This window comes from Branchiostoma lanceolatum, chromosome 4, assembly GCF_035083965.1.
Source record: "Branchiostoma lanceolatum isolate klBraLanc5 chromosome 4, klBraLanc5.hap2, whole genome shotgun sequence".
In the NCBI taxonomy this organism is placed as follows: Eukaryota; Metazoa; Chordata; class Leptocardii; order Amphioxiformes; family Branchiostomatidae; genus Branchiostoma; species Branchiostoma lanceolatum.
The window spans coordinates 12735849-12757349 of record NC_089725.1 but is presented as its reverse complement, the minus strand read 5'-3'; the positions used below and the strand labels follow the sequence as shown (position 1 = coordinate 12757349).

Sequence of the window (21501 nt, the reverse complement as noted above, 5' to 3'; positions counted from 1 at the left end):
TATACGTTGAAAGGTGTAGGAAAGATTTTAACTTAAAGGTAAGCCGAGAATATGACTAGACTACAACAGCATTCGTATCAACAATTGTACTCACTGTTGTTTCATTGAAAGACGTTGGCGCAACTGTTGTCCAGTCAGTAAGCAATTTTCCATTCTCTGAGTCATCTGCGATAGCCCAGTCATAGAACGTCATGACGTCATCAGTAGGGTAGTACAGGTCACTAAACTTGTCAAAGATGACGTCAGCACTTCTCGTGCTCGAATCTGGATACGGACTGGTGACGAGAAGCTGTCCGGGAAATGGCGGATCAGGAGCCACCAGGAATCCTGCACTGTAGACTAAAAGGGGATGCACAATGAGAACATGGTAAGGTCTCTTGGTGAATAATAATAGCAATAGTAATAGTAATGGTTTATTGGTCAGAAATTACCCACAATGGCAGCCAGTGCTGAATTGCTGCAGAGTTTACAATCACATAATACACAACAGATACATATTTGCTCCACATTTGCACTTTGTGGAAATGTCGCAAGGGTCTGGGCGGCTACCATTCGGCGCAAGCAGGTGACCTCAATACGACCTTCCCCAACCGAAGCCAGGCACTCATTCACACCTAGTACCTGGGTGGGGTGAGGAGAGTCGTGTTAAGTGCCCTTCCCAAGAGCACAACATCGGGGCATACCTGGGCGAAACACCCTACCGATTGCGCCACACGATGCCACTTTATCGTTAATTACTAGTAGTTAGTTCCATGCAACTTGGTCGCTACTTTTTCCCACGTTCTTTAAGACCATATCGAAAAAGCATATTTTGTAAAATAAATACGTTAGCAACATATGATAAAAGGATAAGGAGATATCTTCTCCAGCGAATATTTTTATATTTTCCAACATTAAAAGAATAAATACATAGACCAACAATGAACTCCCTAGTTCGACGTTTCCTGTAAGCTATGGGTAGAATGAATTCACAATGCTGAAAATGTCAGAATACACTAAATAGACTAGATGTATCTTCAATGAACCGGGACAGGGGTCGCTATAGATTACCAACCGTTCTAAGATAATGGACAAGAGAAATTCGATAGTACCTGGTGGAAAACATCCAGCCTGATGGCAGAACAAGACTTTAGATTTGTAGGTGACAGCGGGAGAGAGGTACAGGTCTTGATCTACAGCCAGTCCGTGTGTCGCCATGCCCAGGTTCACATAGTCCTGCACCACTGTCTCCTCCCCCTCTATCTCCTGCACGATCGACCATCGGACGTCGGTCACGTGGCCTTGATTTGCAGGTGGGATCGACCAATGGGCAGCCACCGCTGTCTTCGACGTCTGGTAGATTGATGGCGATGTGGCATAGCAAGCAGAACGAATAGTCTGTAAAGTTAACACAATAAGCTTGTTGACGTAAAGCTTGTAGCCTGTTGTTCAATGACCACTTTGAAAGTAATGCACAATACTATACATCAATAATTTTAACACAAATCTCATTCTGCTTTCGCCTCCAAGAACAATTCAAGTGAATAAACATACCTGTATTTGATATATCTCATCGTGCTGATCTGAAATATTAGACAACAGAATGTTAATTTGTTAAAATGAAAAGGTTGATGCTATTGCTGATTGTTAGATTGTCGATGTGATAGCCTCTATGCTAGAATCATCAACATACTGATTATATAGGCAGAACCATGATCCTTACCATGTGATGCATATATAATCATGATCTTCACACATATATGAAAGGAGTTTTCTCTGTATATCACTAATTCTTTTCTGTCGTTATAAGCATTAAGAAAAACATAGACAAAACTTACTAGAACATTCCAGCCCGTCGATGACCTCTGCCCCTTGAAGAGCGTCTCCATCTTGAAGAACCGTTATTCCATCTGAGGTGACAGTTGTGTCCCCGATGCTGTTACTAGCCTTCACAGTGATGTAGTAAGTCTGGAAAAGTAACAGTAGCAAAACGTTTCACCTACATTTACGGAGCCCCATTTTACCTCAAGTTCGTAGCTAAGTGAAAGAAAGTGACTAAGTGAAAGAATGTAACAATGAAACGTCACATCATCAGCGTATCGTCTTTAACAAACATGTCTGCAACCTTCTATGAACAAAGATGGGATGATGCGGGTCGGTACCGACTTTCAACAACCTTTGACCCTGTACTTACGTCACACTTTCGGAAGGTGACGAATCCCGTGCATCCGGGTACTCTCCGAGGGAAGACCAGATGACTGGTCGAAGATTTAATGAGTTTCTTTTCATGTCTTTTGTTAGAATCAAGTTATTCTTTTTTGTCAACATCTCCCACCTGGAAGGACAACAGGCTCAGTCCAGCCCTGGTCCACTCCGTGGCTTGTCCAACAGAAGTGAACCCGACTACATCCGTGGCACCTGGCGACGTCCCGGCCCCCACCTGGTACGAGATGTCCTGATGTTCATGTAGGAAGCCGGACCAGCGAGCCGACAACGTGGTGGTGGTGGTCTGGAAGTCTGCATCTGCCGGCTGAACAGAATGTAGACATGTTATAATCAGCAAAGCTGAAAAACAGACACAACCCCTTTCTGTTGTATAAAGGCTCTGATCGTGCTGCGACCGCTGAGACTGTACGGATCGCTCAACGAATTTCACAGATAAAGAACTATTTTCAAACGTTTCATTTGTACCTGAAGATAGTCGTAAACAGGAGCCCGTGGGTCAGGGTTGATGTCCTCCAACACACCAGCAGTAGGCTCGCCCTCGTAATGAACGTACGCAGAGGACGAAGCCACGGTGGTCAGTCCGGCAGTGTCCGTAGCCTTGATGGAAATGTAGTAGCTATGTGTGCGGTGAATACCCCACTATAAAAGAAGAAATATTCACTCATTGCAAACACACAAACAAACAAACAAAACAATCATACACATAACAGTGGCTGACTATGGAGCTGTTCTATATTAACTACGCAAAAAATGGAGAACTGAGAACTGAAATGGCATTAAGCTCATGAGAATGTACATGTAGTCGTTCAGAATACCTGTAAACTGTCCCTGTGAATGGCAGTACACCCCGAAGCTCCTCCACATGGACCCACGCTGCTCAAGGCTGTGTACTCCAAGAGGTCCTCTTTGTTGGCCTCGTGGCCTAGTCATTGACAATCAACACAATTCAAAATCAGTGCTCAATGCTAACCGTAGCCACACTTCCTACCACCATTGCTACCATATATAACACGTATGTTTCACGTTGAGTTGCAATTGCTTGCAACTAGCACAATATGATATGATATGATATATTATGTTTTTTTAACTAATCCAAATAGTGATTTTTCTTAGTGAACTCTAGTGAACTATTTATATATAGAATACAACACGGGGTATTCCGTATCACCGGAGATTCCATTCATACCACCCGAAAAAACACACATCTCAATGCGAAATGCACCTGAAGTTGAGAGAGTTTTGTGTCCTCGAACACAGAAATCGTAACAACATCGATTCCAACCTCCGAATCCGGCATTCGAATTTTCGACAGCGGCGCAACCGGCGCGCTCGAAATGCATTCTAAATATTCTATGGAAGCCCGTGTGATACAACTTAGAACCCCGTGGGATACGGAAAATTATCACCCGGTCCGGAACACCAGTATCGAACGTTTTCGCGGCCCAGGTTTGTCATAAAGAGGAATACGTGGGATTATCTTACCGACTGCGTACTCGTAGGTGAGCCCTGCGGTATCCTCGTCGTCAGAAAAACCGTTAGCCGGCCATCGTGCCACCATGTAGTCATCCTCCAGAGTCACTGCCACCTGACCAGAGAACGTTGGGGGTCTTGCATCGACCACGATCGGCCCGATAGTCTTTAGAGAGAGATAAAACGATCTTATGATTACTGCTAAGCATAGCTTAGTAACAGCAAAATTGCTTATGTAAGTACATCGTGTACGTAGAATACATAACATTGCTTATCGATATCACAGAATTTACAAATAAACAACCACAGTTGTCTGTTAGCTTAAATTTTCTATTTGTTATAGATCAGGCATCTTTTGCCGTTGGGTCAATAGATAACAAGTAAGATACCTTTGTGGTCGATAGGCCCGCCCTGTTTGTTGCTGTTACACCAATGTAGAATTCTTGGCCTTCTCCCAGACCAGAATGTCTACAGTGGGGGAAGAGTCCACCAGTGAAGATGTAAGAAATTCATAAACCTACGTTGCACAAATCGACCGAAAAGGGACAGTAGAGCCCATCTGAAGTCGTTGCTGTCGTTCTTACCTAGTCTTCAAGACGGTGTGTCCGTGAGTTGAGGTGAGAGGCATGATGTCCGGACTGGAGGCGCCAGATTCAGTAGAACTCAGGCCGACCTGATAGTCATTTATCTGACTCTCACTGTCAGAACCGTTCCAGTAAACAACCAGCTGTGGCAAAGAGTATAAAAAAATACATATTTAGTAATCAAAACTCGAGATATGTAGGATTTACAAGCTGGGCATCATCATCATCATCATCATCATCATCATCATCATCATCATCATCATCATCATCATCATCATCATCATCATCATCCTTCCAACCCTACATGAATAGCAATGGTCCCATTATTATGCCTTGGGGACACTTCACACTTTGCCCTTGCCATTGGTTGGAGAAACGGATAGGTGTCAATCAAAACAAAGGGATCGATCGTAAGCATACTCACATGCTTGTCGACAACCATGAAAAACGGCGATGCAAGAGCACCGTCCGATTCACACCCCGCAGACGTGGCCATCCTGACGGTTTCTTGATCGTCATTCAAATCTGAGTTGACGTTGACCGTTGGGCGATCGGTGAAGATGGCAGGATCGGCAACCTGTCTTGCCGCTGAGCTGTGAAAATACAACACATGTCTATAACATCAACGCAGCATTACCTTCTTTTGATTGCCTAGTGGTGGCTGCCAATGTACCCCGACAACCATTTAGGTACGAAGGCCCACAACTACACATTTCGTCGCCTACGTAAACCATATCGCATGACGATTTTGAAAGCAACAAAAGCTGTACTTGTGGGTCTTCGTACTCAGTAGGTTGTAAGATTTGTAAAAGGTAACAATTCGTTCTACTACAAAATAATGAAAAAAGTTACAGCAATGAAACCAAGAGGTGCACCTGCATGCTGACGATGGACCGTTCACGGCGACTTTCCTCAGTTGATCATCCACCATCCAGACGTTGCCGCCACCATCTTTGATCGCTCCCGTCCTTGCACGGATGTTCTCTATGACGATGTTGGTTATGGACGGCGGGGACGTGTCGTACAGAATCCCATCAGAACTCACCGGGTCGGAGGCAGACAGGGCGCGGTTAAAGGCGACCACGGTACAGTAGTACGTGCCGGGGGAGGAAGCTGTGAAGCTGTGCTGTAGCTCGGTGGTCGTCTTTTCAGTTGCCTGGAAAAGGTTGCATGTCGAATCAGTACTTAAACCCACAACATAAGTCTATGTTGCCCAATGCTATATAACATGGGAATGTTGCAGTCTTTCTAATTGTTTGCAGGCTCTAGTCGCATAAGTAATGTCATACTTACCGAGTCAGGTACCGGAATGCCGAAATCACTTGGGATCCCACGCCGAGTACCGAAGAACACTTGGTAGCTTCTCACGCCACTCTCGTGGTCGAAGAATCCTTCCCAGCTGAAGTGCATGTTTGGATCGCTCTGAAACACACGTATGTATGACTTTTAGCATATATCTTCATTGTTTTCCATTTGTCATCAAACAGCTATTTCATCATCTCCTTACAGAAGAAAAAAAAAATGACATGTTTTATATTCGCTTTTAAAAGAATAAACGCATAAATATTCTTGGTTTGTTTGTTTCTGTTTTGTATGTATGTATGTATGTTGTTGCTTTTGTTGTTGTTTGTTCGGTTTGTTATAAGGACCACCTTACCTGAAAGTTCATGTCAGGCTGGCCGGCATAGTTGTCGATGACGTGGCCCGGTTCCGGAGGACTGATGTCGACCGTAATCTATCGGCAAGACACGTGGAAAAAGAAACGTCTTTCCATATTTCAGACAGTAAGTTTAAACCTCAGTAGACGATGAAAAGCTGACTTGTAGGCCAGGCAACTCAGTTGCAACGCAGGTTACAGTGACGACATTGTGAGATCATCCAAAAGGGTTTTGTTTACACAAACCTGTAGCCTCTCGGTGGTGACCAGTCGTGCACGGTTCGTAACGGTCACGTAGAAGTAGTAGTCGCTGTCGTGCTCCCCGAGGGGGATGTCCATCTTGGAGGCGTCCGGCACTATCTCGTACTTGGTCATGTAGCAGGGTTGCATGGGGGTACACTTACAAGTGTCTGCGGTACAGGGCTCGGAATCCTGTAAAAGACGGTCGTACTTCTTGTAAGGGTCTTAATATGTAATTTCTAATTAGCATGATGTGCACATTTGAACTGGAGCACCTATACTCAATAGAAAGCTATGCACAGTTTGACATGTGATTATATCACTGCCTTTTGAGACAGTACATAATACCGAAACTAATGATTAACCTCACTCGATTATAACACTATATCAAAAACGTATAGTCTTTATTGTATTGTATTAGTGATTAGGGTGTTAAGTTTTATTCTATACTTCTATTTTGTATTATGTTTGATAATTCTTGCCATACTTTGTACCGTGTACAATTGTCGTGCAATAAAGTTCTTCATAAAAGATGCCAAGACGTTAGAAATTCCGCTAACACTGTTCAAGTTCATAGTCTCATCCCATGGTCGTTTGTAGAGTAGATTAGTTCCATAGAATTGCAATTTGTCATACCCACCATATAGGATACAATTGTTGACCAACAAAGTTATAATCATGATATATGATACACAGAAGAAAAGCCGAAGACTACAGTTTAAGCATCATAGACTTGGTGTTGTAAAGATCTTACAGATTCCACGCGAACAGCCAGGTTGCCGTCCCCATGGACAATGGACTCGTCCGCCATATCCACCAATCGCCAGGAGATTGTGTACAGGCCACTGTGGATGTCGTATGTCGTGAACTTCACCCTGTAACCAATGAAACAAGAGCTTTAAAAAAAGTAGGCCTTGGTGACTGGACTCCTGTTATGATATAATAATTCGAATCTCGGTACTGAATAAGCTGCTGGAATCGGCTACTGGGATCGGCTACAAAAAGGGCTTCTGTACGGGCTTCAGCCAAGCTGGGCGAACGAAAGAACAGGGGCGGGTACAAATTGTGGGTACTGTGCATTCGTGTTTTGTAGGCTTTGTTCAATATTGCAGAGACTTAACATGTTACTAACTGAAGGTGGACAATGACAACGTTTGATTTGTGCTATGAATATTGTAGTTAAAGCGGTTTATAACTTACAGGCAGTCATAAAGTTCTATGGCGTTGTGGACAGTCATGCCTTCCACACCATTTTTCTCCAGCCAAAAGTCTTCGATGATTGGAGGAGAGCTGTCGATGTGGATGGAGACTTCGTCAGTCTGCTGGTTGTCCAGGATGTCAGTTGCTCTGGTGTAGACTGTCACGGTGTCGCCGTCAACCCTGGAAGAAGAAAGAAGACGGAAGTCAAAGTCTTGCTCATAGAGACAACATGCATATTGAAGATAACGGTAAGAGCAGGTCTACGTAATGCTTAACACAAATCTAATAGCTTATGGTACAATGCGACTTCCGTTCGGCTCGCATTTGTAGTCTAGCACACAGTGGATCACCCCTACTCTTTTTTTGTAAAAGGGGTTGGGTTCTTTGGGATTCTGAGCGCAAATGTTTGATGCCTGAGGCTAATACCTAAAGTTCGCCCCTACACGTGGCCTTCGGCTTTACGTCCCTACACGAAAGGACAAATGCAACCCGAAACAGCCGTGCCCGAGCTAGGCTCGAACGTCCATCAGCTTATCTTCATAATGGACAAACAGAGATGACGCCCCCACCTGGAGATTGTAAGAGACTGCGAGCCTGCGTGCAGGTCATCCACATTGGTCCAAGAGCCGGGAGCCTTTGTTGTTCCTCCTTGGTGGTCAACATGGTATGACGTCTGTAAAAAGGGCACATCTATCGCTTTACGTACTCCCGTACTTAACGTATTGGAAATAATACCTGCATTGCATAGAAATTACAATATTTACTTCAGGAGTATTTTCTTTATTTTTGGTGAGCTTTTTATATATACACGATCGTGATCAAGTGAGTCATTCAAAAATTGAGTGTTTCTGATCGTATTTCTATGTTAGTTATAAGACATTGAGAGTTTACAACTCCGGCTACCGATTTGTTATTTACATGTTTATATTGCAAGGGGACAACAAAAGCTGTTTTGTTCACCTCGAAGGTAACCACTCCCTTTTGGTTGACAATGGCCTGCCGAGATCGTGCCGTGGTGTCGACGTCGTCGTTAGCTTGCGGCAGGGGGGCAAAGAAATCACCGATGGCGTTCAGAAACTTGCCGTTGTGGTGGGTGTGCTGGATGAAGTGGTCGAAATACTCGACGGTGACGACTTGGTCAAGATTTGTCTGCCACTGTGTCAGGATAAAACGTTTCTATGAATATTTGTGATTCTTGTCCCTTACCTCGACTTAGCTTAGCTTGACACGTCGATGGCGGTTACTATATAATAGACACCCAGGAAATAAGATACGCCAAATAACAATTACATAATTTTGAAATGGTCAGTAGATCCCGTTGTTTGCGTACGTGCAGGAGCTAATAATGATTTCTCTAACTTTCCGGCATTCGGGATCTAGCCCTCCCAAAAAGTAAACGTTTGATTTAAAAGATAGGAATTAAACGTGTACGAAGAAAATTCGTTTGAACTACCATTTTTCGTTCGATCAATGGCCGTTAAACGGTTGCCGCACAGCATAAAGGGGATACATTTTATAAATACGCTTCGTCAACAGTTATGTTTGCGTAAGTTTCAGCATGTTCTCATACGTTATCTCAAAACTATAACTTGTGTTGCTGACAAGATACAAAACATGAAGTTAACAATCAAAGATACGGATGTAAATGTCAACTTACCAGGTAGTCAGTGTCCACTACAGTTGAGGAGATCCACATGTCGCCGTTCTCTGCTAGATCAGCGGAGGTGTCGAGGGTGATGTCAGATGTAGGGTCGTACAGGTAAAATCGACGTGTCCTCTAGAAATTGACGTATTAGTGTGACATTCAGTGACAGTCAAATTCATGACCGAATTGGAGTCAGATTTACAAAAGTATCACCATTAACCGACTAGGTAAAATCTGGTGACGTATTAGGTCGTCAGCATTGTTTTACGTCGTTTAATCTGGTGACGTATTAGGTCGTCAGCATTGTTTTACGTCGTTTTTGGACAGACAAGGACGACGTGGCACTGCACTCAAGTTTTTAATAACTTATTTCAACAGTGCCACGTACAGAGAACAATATACCAATTAATTTCTTCATTTCTACACCTGGGTGGGGTGAGGAAAGTCGTGTTAAGTGCCTTTCCTAAGGGCACAACATTGGTGGCGTCAGGGGATTCGAACCCGGGACCGCTGGGTTCTGGGCCGAACACCCTGCCGTTACGCCACACGACCCCACAACACGGTCGTCAGCATCAGTGCTGACGTATTTTGACTTCATCCATAATGCAACAAAAGCATCGTTTAAACGTGCCGTATACATGATACACAAGCTAGAGTCAAATAACATTATTTGAAAGTGTTCCAGAATCGATTGGTCTTCTACATCTTGGAATAAAACACTGAGTGCTTTTCTATAACTTTGCTATAATTATATATAAACAAAGTCAACACACTGAAGGTACAGACATAGCAGCGATATGATAATTTCAAGGTATAATCATACAGAAATGGCCCATCATTTCTTTCTTCAATATAACACCAACAGAACTGTTGTGTACGGCTAATCACATTCAATAAAAGTATTAAAGAATATTGAATTGAGATGTACAGAATTGTTGCATGGTTAATATAATTCAGGCTGTACCTCGATATTTCCCGCTTCGTTGCCACCTGAGGCGTCTTCAACAGTCATGACCACGGAGAACACGCCTGGGTCCTCACCCGCCATGTTGATCGCGTACGAACTGGCAGAGGACGCCAGGGTCTCTGCATTGTAAAAGAAATAAGGGTTACTGGAAGGAGCATCTAGGATATATTGTTCTTCATTCTTAATCATAAAAAAATCCTCGATAGGCAGCAAAAGCATATCTTGTACAACACACAGTACAAGTTTGTTTGAAACTTAGACAAACAGCAATTTTCTCTACCAATAGCGACATGTTTGTATTGAAGACCTTTGTCAAACATTTCGATCGTAATGCTATTTTGTTAAAAGGTGCCTACGCACCTAAGGCGTCGCCAAAAAGAGCACTTTGGGGTGACATGATTTACGGCTCGGCTTTTCAACCTGTCTTTGTAATGTAAGTTTCTTACCAGTTTAGGATATTCGGTCACATTTTGTTTGCATTATCAACTGTCTCGCTCTTTAAAAACATACTTCTGCTTAAATACTAACTGTTGCTGATGACGATATTTGTGTCATTGTTGTATAACGTACAATCAACAATAAAATGTCACTCGTCTTTTATCTCATTTCAGATACAGTATTGCAAATTATTTGCATCGAATGGATGCGGTAATACCTACCGTCAATCCAAGGAGTGAAGCTTTCCCTCAGTGTGTCCCCTTGGGTGTGGTCCATGCGGTAAACCGCCACGTGATAGTTCTGTAAACCGGACCCAGTATCGCCCCATCCACTCCAACGGGCCGTGGGACTCTAAACGTGGTTGTAAAATGAATTTCGCTAAGCAATAAGGTCGATGAATGGATGACTTCTAGATGAAATTCCTATCAGAAGCCTGTATTTTTGCACAAAGTTGCACAGTTAACGTTCGTACCGTTGACACTGAGAAGAATAAGAAGAAAAAGATGCTGCTACAAATGGCTGGTAGATTTTCATCTCGTTATAAGTGGCGATGGTATCGGAGATCGAGACAGACGAGTTTGATTTCGAAGCAGTTATAGTTTTCACAAAAGTTGCTCATAAGTAACACTTGTAATGTTACTTATCCTCTGCCTAAATCTTCCTAAAACAACACAAAAGCAACGATATTTTGCCACAAATAACACAAGACAGTAAAAAAGACGAGACTACATAGAGACGGGCAGATATTATAATGTAGCCCCTGACCATAGGTTTTGCCCATCATGTCCAATGAAAATTGAAGATAAATTTTACTTTGTCATGGAATGCTCTAGATATGATGTTTTACGTCATAAGCTATTCACACTTCCCAAAACAAGTACAAGTTTCAAGAGTCTCGATGCTACAGACCGTTTTGAGTACATATTCAAATGCAACAATCCCCACAATGCGAATATAGGTAAATATCTAAACGACTGCTTTCACATTAGAAAAAATACCGAAACTAATGATTAAACCAACTCGATTATAACACTACATCAAAAACGTATGCTAGCCCTTATTGTATTGTATTAGTAATTTGGATGTTAAGTTTTATTCTATACTTCTACTTTGTGTTATGTTTACGAATTCTTGCCTTACTTTGTGCCATGTACAATTGTCGTGCAATAAAGTTCTTCCTATCAAATGTTCCCACCTGTTTTGTGAAAGGATCTCCGACGTCCAACATCTGAGCAAACGTCCCTGAGTGATTTGGCGTGGTGGAGTCATATCTGGAGAAGGTAAGAGGTGATCAATCTAAAACTGTTCCTAAACAAAACAATACATGTTACCATTGACAGTACTTAACACGCTATAAATGAATGACTTTACACGTTATATCCGTATGCTACTCATTCGTTAGAATAAGAAGACAGCTGCCATTGCCTTGAACTTCACATGTGTCACATGGAGTATAAAAGAAAAATAGGAAACCTGTTTCGACATGGACAGCATTGCAATTCTTATCTTGGTTCTGTTGCTCGACACTGATCTTATTTGTCATCAGTTATGCTGAGTTGTATACCCACTTCCACTTTGCTCCAGAGGCTTCAGTTGTGTATGGTCCGTCGGTGAAGAATCGGTTGTGGTTTTGACCAGTGTCAAAGTCGTGGTACGTGAAGTAACCGCCAAGCTTGGCAGAAAGCTCTACCTCAATCCTACATACACAATCAGAACATCAGCCGTTAACTTTCCATACACTGCAAAGCCGTTGAGCCAATAGAAAATGATAAGATTTTAGTATCATCATTGGCTTTCACGCACTTTACATGTCTATATTTTGAAACTAGATTTTTATGCCAACTACGAAATAGAGACGGGGGACGCTATATACTTGCATTACGACTTTTGTCTTGTCTACTCTAGAATTCGTGAAGCAGCGTTAACAGAATTCTGGCGATCAACTCAACATGAAAGTTCTAACGGCCTCAAATTAAAGTGTCTAAAGTAGCTGCTATTCTGCTTTGTTATGTATTTTCTCTGACCCTTCCCTCTTCGAATTCCCTCATGACCTTAATGATAAGCGATTTCAGCTTCTCATTGATATACAAAGGTTCAAACAAACAAATGTTCTTTACTCACTCGTCGCCATGGATGATGTCCAATGAGGTTCCTTGTTCGTTGATACATTGTATGGCCGAGTCGAGTGGAGGGTTACTGTTACTAAGAGCCATGTCACAGTTGATGGTACCGCCAGTAACGGTCTGATCTGTAGAGGAAGTGTGCATATAGTTTACATGAAAGTGTTGACAGAAACTCGACAGACTATGGCGAGTCTACATGGTTTCATCAGTTCTATTGTAGCCGAGCTTTCCTGGCCCTCCTTCAGCTGCAGCTCTTCTTTCAGCTTCGAAAGTTGCGGCGCTCTTGTAGCTCAGCTGACGCCAGGTGCTGCGATCGAAGCAGTGTGGTTCATCCGTTCTGTTTTTACCATAGCGAGGAATTTTAGGTTTTCCTTAATATGATTATGTTTGTGGTTGAACAATGAATACCAGAGGCTATAGGTGGAGTGTGTGGTTTGGTATATTTACCTATCAACAACAAAAAAGGACTAGATTATGGGTCCCTGTTGAATTACTTTGGTATTACAGCTGAACAGGATATGGACACGATTATTTATGTTTTAGATAGACTTTGAGCCCAGCAAGAAGTGACATAAGTTGGGCTCCTAGCAGTTTTCTTTGGAATTGCAGGAGGGTTTTTTCTGTATTAATTGGAACATAATGTACGAAATTTCCAACAGCAAAAACATTAAAACGAAAGAAGCACAAATGTTGCAATGAATTCATGGACTCACATTAACTAATTTTAGAAAGAGAAATAGAGCGCACTATAAATAGTTTGCACTAAGATTTTATTATAATGATGGCAGATGTACACGTAGGAACTTCCTTTATTTTTGTAGATTTAAAGAAAAACTAGGCCATTATCATAAAATGTCGTTGTAGGACATAACCGATTAAATGATGTACTACTCACAAGTATTCCTCTTTTGACTCCAGGTCACTTTGCTCTCCATGATGCCAACTTTGAAAGCCCGGATGTAGGAGTAGAACTCCGGGTTGGGTCGAGTGTAGGATAGGGCCCAGTCAAACTCCAGCCTAGTTGGGACCTGAGGAGGAAAAACGAGTCGTATTATTGGCGACACCTCAGGGGAGGGGGCGTCTCTAGAAGCATTACGATCGCGCTGAAAATATTTCGTAAGCTGTGGATGGGTGTGTACAACATTTGTTATGTAGGTAGTTGTATGCAAAAGGAAGGGCATTTTGGTTATGGCCCACCGAGGAATTTCTAATGTACCGCAGCAGTTTGACATCTGCATTCTGAATACTATGATCATGATTTTTTTAAGGACAGATAGCTCTTGGATTCGAGAAGACATTACATATGTTTGTGTGGGAACTGCAGATGTATTTTTGTTAGAGACTTTGATAAAGATAATTAAAGATTTCCTTGTTCTGACTACTCGTTCAATTTCAGTACATGGATTTATCAAACTGGTGAACATATAACAATAACAACAAGGCGTCACCCAAAACGAATCCCTAGGGAATGCGCTTGTGGAATTACTAGAAAATTTGCAAATCAATCGCAGTGCTATACTAACAACTCCACTCCTGAGTCTTCGCCAAAAAGACAACGAAGGATATGATGTTACCTTGTTGGTCCAGACGTCCTGGTTGTTCTGGTCCAAATCCGCTGTCCCACCGGAGTTGTCATGCAGCTTTCCCAACCAACTCATAAACGTTGGCGTCTGTTGGACTGGAAAGGGACCGCCATGTTTAGCATGTAATCTGTGGCATGATACTTCTTTTATTCCACACAAATGAAGATATTTCAAATATTCTACAGTGATAACATAGTGGGTAGAGTGCTCACTTACCATACGGTAGGTCGCGGTTTCGATTCCCCAACCGAGGCATGCCAAAGACGTAAAATGAATAACGGTACTTACCACTATTAACTTATGGGAAATAATATTATAGCAGTTGGACACACAGTGCTACAAATGGGCAAGTGTAGTAGTGATTTCACGGCTGTTTTTAATGTAACGGAGATTGGTGTCGCCCAATACACCATGTGGTGTGGGAAAGAGTTACATTACACATCGGACGCCCATTGGGAGACAGATGTATAAGCGATTTGTATTCATTACAAGAAAATACAAAGTATATCGTATCCATAAAGGTAATATCGTTAATTACGTTAATTTTGTTTTGATGAGACCATACAATCTACATATGCTAAACTAAGGTGTGTCATAATGATACTATTGATAGACTTACTGTTTGTGCACGAACTGCCAGAGAAACCAGAAATGCAGGAGCAGGAACCAATCCGCTCACACGTTCCAGGGAAGCACAGGTTACTGTCACTTCTCCACGAGCAGCGCTCTGTTGAACGAGAGATAGTCTGTGATTGGTCAGCCAATCGTATTTCACTCAATTTCCGTTCTTCATATATCCCCTTTCTAATTCTTCACTATTAACGATTGAATCAAATATAACTTTACCTCAAAATACATTCATACCTTACGGCAGGAGAAATAGATTGTCCAGAATGATACTTTGACCGGGACGGGGGACGCCACAAACTTTCTGCAATTTTTGAATCCACTGCTTGCCGAGTCATATGTTCTATCTTCATAGAGTGACGTCATACAAGCAATGGATGACTCATTCCTTGACAAAGACTGGTTCTGTTCAGATAGGTCCAAATGAGTCCTATCAATCATTTGCATATGATGTCACAGGTCACGAGATTTTGTTAACGCCGTCATCAAGTTTTAGTTCTATGTCACATTTGGTCGCCATGAGCTTATCTCCAAGCAGATATACATGGTGCTCAAATTGTATAAGCTAGCCAGAGAACCTCCAGTCAGCCGGAGAAGCTACAGTCAGGCGTCTGGCTGGAGCTTCTCTGGCTGACTGGAGCTTCTCTGGCTAGGTTGTACGATTTTGGCACCGTGTAGATTCGCTTGGAGATTAGCCATGAGCGGCAACCTCCCGTCAAGTGACGGGGTTATGTACAGTCCGTTGGTCCATCTACAGTAAAATCCTTCTACATATTGCCACATTGCTTGCCATAATTGCCTCTGTATCACTTACGATAGCAGTTCATGCCGGAAGCGTCATAGGCCCTCGCCGGTTTCCCGTTGTGGGTTCCATGGTCGTACACACATCCTGGGCACTGGTCATTGTCGCACAGGTAAGAGTTGCACAGGGGATCGGTGCAGAGTCCTATTGACAAATAGAAACATATAGAATATATAGATGTTGATTTAGTACACTGGTCTTTCAACGAACCCTTGACCCGTTATTGTTTACGATCCACGTTTCTTTACTTGATCAAATTAATGAATGAAATTATGCTTTCTGTAATATTGTTGATTAAACCTTTGTTATAGTTTTGTTCACAAAGTCGCATGATAAGTTGTACAAGAAAGGTTAAAGTTTTCTTTACAATGCTAACGTTACACTGATTTCATTTTATATGAATGGACCGGTCCTTTGAACACCCTAATGCTGGACGAAATTGTCTATACTTTGAACTATTAAGTGTACACACAAAGCATGGTTTGACAAATAGGAAAAGTATTCTTTACTCTTGTTTTATTAGGAGGTATGCGGCCTTAAATATTGTGTAACAAACCAGTTTCTATGCTTGTTCTTTCAGGAGTTAGGTTGTCTAGTTTCATAGGCTGCCCACTTAAACATCGTATGATCAAGGATAAAACGAAATTACTCACTAGTTTTCTTTTGTATTGTATTGTATTGGTCTTTTTTGCCCCTCTCTATAATCTTGTCATGGTGATGATCCGTTTTATTTCAGACAGAAGTGCGCACGTGAAATTAGCCATCTCCCGACCGTCGTGCGACGATAAATACAGCTGAAAAGGTTTTTGAACATGTACACAATCTTGCCATCGTCCCGAAGTGAAGCCTACTTGGAAGATTTTCCACGTCTCAGATCAGACCCAGCCCTAGCCTGTCTCCGTGGTCAGTTTGTCTATTTTTGCAATTTATTGGCCGTGACTGTCGATCAATGCTTCAATCCTTCCTTGCTTGGTACTTGGTTCAACACTGTGTCGCACACCCTGAAGACCTTCCATGTTTGTTGTTCAGTCTTTGCCATATATGGCAAGACCTTCCACGTTTATTGTTCAGCCTTTGCCTTATATGGCAAGGGAGCAAGATAAGCGAGGACAGCCTTGATTTGCGTGACCCATATGCGACCGCATGTAACCGCTGCAACTGTTCGGAATCATCAATTTTCGTATGGAAAAAGCTAAAGACACTTTTATAGAAAGATTTATTTTGTCCAAAGGCGCCAAGACAACGTTGTGCCGAGATGAGTCAAGGCAACAAGCAAGGCAACAATGCGCGGATCTTTACCATGCAGTGACATTAAAGCATAATGTATCTTCAAAATATTCGGTTTAATACAAGTTAGCTTAACCGATTATGTCGCAGGACTTCGCTCGCAATATTGGTTCTTATGGACCCCGGATCGAAATCGCGTGTGGATTTTTTTCCCTTTAAACATGCATTTAATACATACAATGCCTAAGTCTTGTGAACAGGACTTCATAGATTCCAAACCCGGCCTTTGAATTTTTCATTTTTTTTTGTTCATTGTAATGGAAAATACCGTGCAACGGATGCTTGCATGTATCAGTAACTAAGCCGAGATGAGTCAAGGCAACAAGCAAGGCAACAATGCATAGATCTTGAACCAAATTCGTTGCGTCCGTGCAAGCATGGCCATGCCAGTGTGGTGTCGGATCAAGGACATTATTTAGGGATACTCCACCAAAAACGGCGATCCTTTGTGTTACCGAGCAGTATGCAGGAAATTTAAAATAAGGAAGAAATGTTGTAAATGTGGAAACCAGTATAATAGAGATGAGGTAGCTGTTAATTGGTTTGAATACTTGTTTGACATTTGGTAGTCATTTTAGATAGAATCTTGCCATAGGCATAGCGTGACGTAGCGGTTTTCGAACGTTCCGCGAAAAAGAAGAATACGTTTTAAAATGCAAAAACTTAGTAACTAAATCATTTGCTATGCCACACACACACACACACACACACACACACATACACACACACACACACACACACACACACACACACACACACACACACACACACACACACACACACAATATATATCAATTGTATATATATTTTTGATCTACTCCCTTATACTCACGAATACATCGGCTTTGTGCATACTCGTAGCCGGAACAGCAGAAGTACGTTGTTTTCGGGCAGGTTGAAGCCCTGTACGATGTTCGGTATCTGTTGGCAAACAAGCAACGTTATCATGTCGTACTGCTTTGAGTTACACCGAATAAAAAATCTCCGTGACCAGAACACAACTGAGCCTTTCCACGGTTCAACCGGAATTTAGAGAACAGTGTGCTATGTTTATGATGGTAGGGGACCCTCTTTCAATTAACAGACCGAGTACACATCATGTTTAGAGTACAAAGCAACAGCGATTTCAACAAAAACTCGGTGGCCTATCGCCCATTACTGGACAAGAAAATAAAGACATACACGAGCTTTATGAATAGCTTGCATTTTTGCTAATGTGTCATCATGATTTCTTAAACGATCAATAAAATAAGATGAAGCCAAACAATTTAAAAAAAATGCTCGAGATATTTCACGAAGAAAGGAGGTCTCAGAGCTCTTGTTAGGCAGTTTTGTGATGTGTACGGCTAAGGGTTAAATTCGCCGTTTTAATTTTCTTTTTCAACGTGGTGGTCTGCGGGTACCTGGGAGGGTTATATGAGAGTTGACGTTACGTACCTGGTACACGAGGACCATCCGATAAAACCACAGTTGGTTGAGTAGCGCTGTTGGTACGACTCCGTACACGGACATGTTGTACTGCCGGTACAGACATTGGGTCTGAGAACAAAACAAAAAACAAACAAAAATTAGACTGGCATGATGTATTATGTAGTACCATATTGATATCTAAAACAATATATCGTCGTTCAGGCTTCATTATCTCTTGTAAATAGAAATTTAGGCCGGACGAGGCGGCTGGTATAATTTGGCTTGGCCTAGCCAACACACAGGGATCAAGTTCTCGAACCAACCAATCAGCATCCAGCAAGATGGGCGTGCAGTCCAGCGGTTACGTTCTGGTAGCGGGTCGCTATTTCAAAATTTCGATATATCTATATCTCGTTTGTCAGGATTCTGACAACTTTATCGTAGTTTTTTTATACTCTGTTTAGAGTTATTATGGGTTCTTTATTGATCACAATAACGGCCGAGAAGGTAGGCATGATTCATTTTCGTGAAATGAAAAACCAAGGTATAGGGCTTGTAATGTCGTGGCCAAGGGCAGCGTCGGGGGTTACGTATGATCTTTGTGGGACGTATATGTACTCACAAAAGTAGATCAGGCACAGATGCTTATCTCATTAAAAAAACATGATACTATTCTACAGGGCAGTAAATAAGATCTCCAATGATGTGTAATACAATGCTATAGATATTTTGTTGCAAAAGTATGATCAAAATAAAGAATTTTTACGTGTCAAAATTTCAAGGACTTACAATTGGGAGAAGGCTGCCTCGGCGTTTAGAGATGCAACAGCGGCATCGGCCTCTGCGTTGATTCTTGAAATCTCCGTGGAGCTTACTTGTCCCCAAAGAGCTGCAGTCCTCCAGTCCTCGGCTTGTTGGACTGTACAGAACGATGCGAAGACCTGGGTCGGTAACTCTGCCGTCAGAAGCCACACCAGACAACAGAGCTTCAGCGGCACTACGGTAGCCATTGTGTAGACTCTGGTATTTCTATTTGAAAAAATCTTTGATGTTATATTGCATCTTAGCCGCAACATCTTCCATATTGTAATAAATATCATGACCAAATTCCGTTTCCACGGAGTTGAACGTTCATACTTAGGGCCCTGTCACACGTATATTCAAGTGCGCGTGAGCAGCTCATTAACATTTGTTTTTCGGTTTAAGTAAGGTTTGCGAGGAAAAAAAGTGTTTTTTACTTTGACCTACCGTTGTGCAGCCTAGTGATCGAACCTAGGGGTCCTGTCACACTTGTGCGTAGATGCAAGTCCGCATGAGTTGCGTATCAAAGAAATATGACTTTTTCGGCTGCAAACTTAACTTAAACGTTAAGTTTGCAGCCGAAAAAGTCATATTTCTTTGGTTCAATAACTAGGCTGCACAACGGTTTGTCAAAGTAGAGAACAACTTCTTCCCTGCAAACCTTACTTTAAAAAATGTTTATGAGAAATTCATACGCACTTGAATATACGCACAAGTGTGACAGGGCCCTAAGAAATCACTTATTCGGCTGCAAATTTTATCTAAACCAATAACATGTTAATACGCAACTCATGCGGCTTTAAGGCCCTGTCACAGGCGCGTATATGTAAGCCAAGTGCGTATGAGTTGCCTATGAATATTCTTTTGGTTTCTGTAAAGTTTGCACGGAAGAAGTTATTTCTACTTTGTTCCACCGTCGTGCAGCCTAGTTATCGAACCAAAGAAATGACTTCTTCGGCTGCAAACTTAACCTAAACCCAAAAACCTGTTAACACTTGACTCATGCGGACTTGCATATATATATATATATACACAAGTGTGACAGGGCCCTAAGTCTGTTTACAAATACGCACAATTGTCGACAACAAACTGGCTTTGGATTGGGAGCACAGTTTTCACACAAACAAACAAACACACAAACAAACACACACACACACACACACATACATATACACACACACTTACTTCACTTTGAATGTGGACTAGGCCTAGCTAGTACAAAATTACACTAAAGAATCGCAACCATCAGCAACGCAATAGCGTAACCAACAGCGTTACCAAATGTTCCCTCTTCCCCGTCGCATATAATCACCGATATTCCTGTATGAAGAGTCCCCACTTTAAAAATCTATGGCATTTTCAAAAAAGAAGAAGAAAAATGCAAACCTGGTCAGTCCCCGTGTGCAATCCGACGTGAATGATAACTCGCACCGGGAGGAGTATAAAAACTCCCGGAGTGTCCTCCCGCAAACCTCAGCGGTAACCCGACTGGTTGTGTGCCGGAGTACCTCGCCCCGCTGGCCGGTGTCTATCTGGGCTAATGACAACCTGGTGACAGGCGAGCTGTAGCCTTCTTCACGGTCAAAGGAGCGTCACGCTTTCGCTTTCTTACGCCAACGAACGCGTCTGGTTATTTGAATGAAAGATATTCACTGTACATTCATGCCTATGCGGGTTTGGTACAGGAGGTTTACCGTACGACTTAACATAAACATGTACAGGAACGTATATAAAAAACAAATCCGGGATCTGCATATCCACGAACTACGCCTTGTTGCTTTGGTAAAAGGGACCTGTCTGACTACACGCTTGGTGGCAAAGAACCATTAGCAAAATGGCTCATTTAACTATTCAAATACCGCTGTTTAAATAAACAGAACGTTCTTCTTACACTAAGTGAAGATCGTTGTTGTTGTGACCCTCTTTCAGTAAGCAACAAATATAAATTTAGAAATCTCAAGACTTAAGCTCCTGCTGCAATATTGTTAAACACAGAGATTTGGGATATGCCATTTCTTTTTTAATGAAATTCATGATGTGTTGATGACACAAACGCGCATCTTTTATTAAAGTCTATTGTTGGTAGTAATTCAGTGATAACTCTATTAGACAATCAGGAACAAACCTTGACGTTTAACCTACTTTGAAAACTGCGCTCTGCGTCACTGTTCCGTGTTAAGTTCATTCACCATGAAAACTTGGCTGAGGTAAATGAGTACAACCAAGAGCCGTAAATCTTTTAACAGGATGAAGTTTGCATGCGAAATTGCGGAGATAAATCTTTGTCCCCTCACAAAAACTTTTCTGTTCTTCAAATGCCGTTCGACTGTGAGCTTGACACTTTGCAAACCCGAACACGTGGAACGATCTCTGGAAGCTACCCCTATTTGTTTTTAGCATTGGTGCATTCCAAGCGTCCTCAAGAAGCTCAGAGTAAGCCCATTCGCGGTTCCGATTACGCA

General features: G+C 42.2%; 1 protein-coding gene across 1 annotated transcript; it reads right to left on the bottom strand.

The window, feature by feature from the left end:
* Positions 1 to 1765: 1765 nt before the first annotated feature.
* On the bottom strand, positions 1766 to 20930 carry LOC136434177 (uncharacterized). Its single transcript, XM_066426943.1, has 31 exons — positions 20426 to 20930; positions 19028 to 19267; positions 18266 to 18367; positions 17661 to 17749; positions 15554 to 15685; positions 14732 to 14839; positions 14104 to 14207; positions 13425 to 13557; positions 12528 to 12654; positions 11975 to 12103; positions 11602 to 11677; positions 10628 to 10757; positions 9966 to 10087; positions 9014 to 9133; positions 8317 to 8511; positions 7926 to 8029; positions 7357 to 7536; positions 6911 to 7031; positions 6163 to 6348; positions 5917 to 5994; positions 5553 to 5681; positions 5135 to 5415; positions 4684 to 4852; positions 4260 to 4402; positions 4065 to 4143; positions 3688 to 3841; positions 3021 to 3127; positions 2671 to 2844; positions 2315 to 2509; positions 1818 to 1947; positions 1766 to 1776 (listed from the first exon to the last, which is right to left on the bottom strand). The coding sequence occupies exons 2-31, from the start codon at positions 19246 to 19248 to the stop codon at positions 1766 to 1768; spliced, it is 4029 nt and encodes a 1342-aa protein (XP_066283040.1). The 5' UTR covers positions 19249 to 19267; positions 20426 to 20930.
* Between the last annotated feature and the right edge of the window lie 571 nt (positions 20931 to 21501).

Coding starts and splice junctions, on each gene's coding strand:
- LOC136434177 (XM_066426943.1), bottom strand. CDS start 19,248: ATGGCTACCGTAGTGCCGCTGAAGCTCTGTTGTCTGGTGTGGCTTCTG. Junction 11,678..11,974: donor GCCTCTGGAGCAAAGTGGAA/GTGGGTATACAA, acceptor TACCTTCTCCAG/ATATGACTCCACCACGCCAA. Junction 4,403..4,683: donor TCATGGTTGTCGACAAGCAT/GTGAGTATGCTT, acceptor TCTTTGCCACAG/CTGGTTGTTTACTGGAACGG.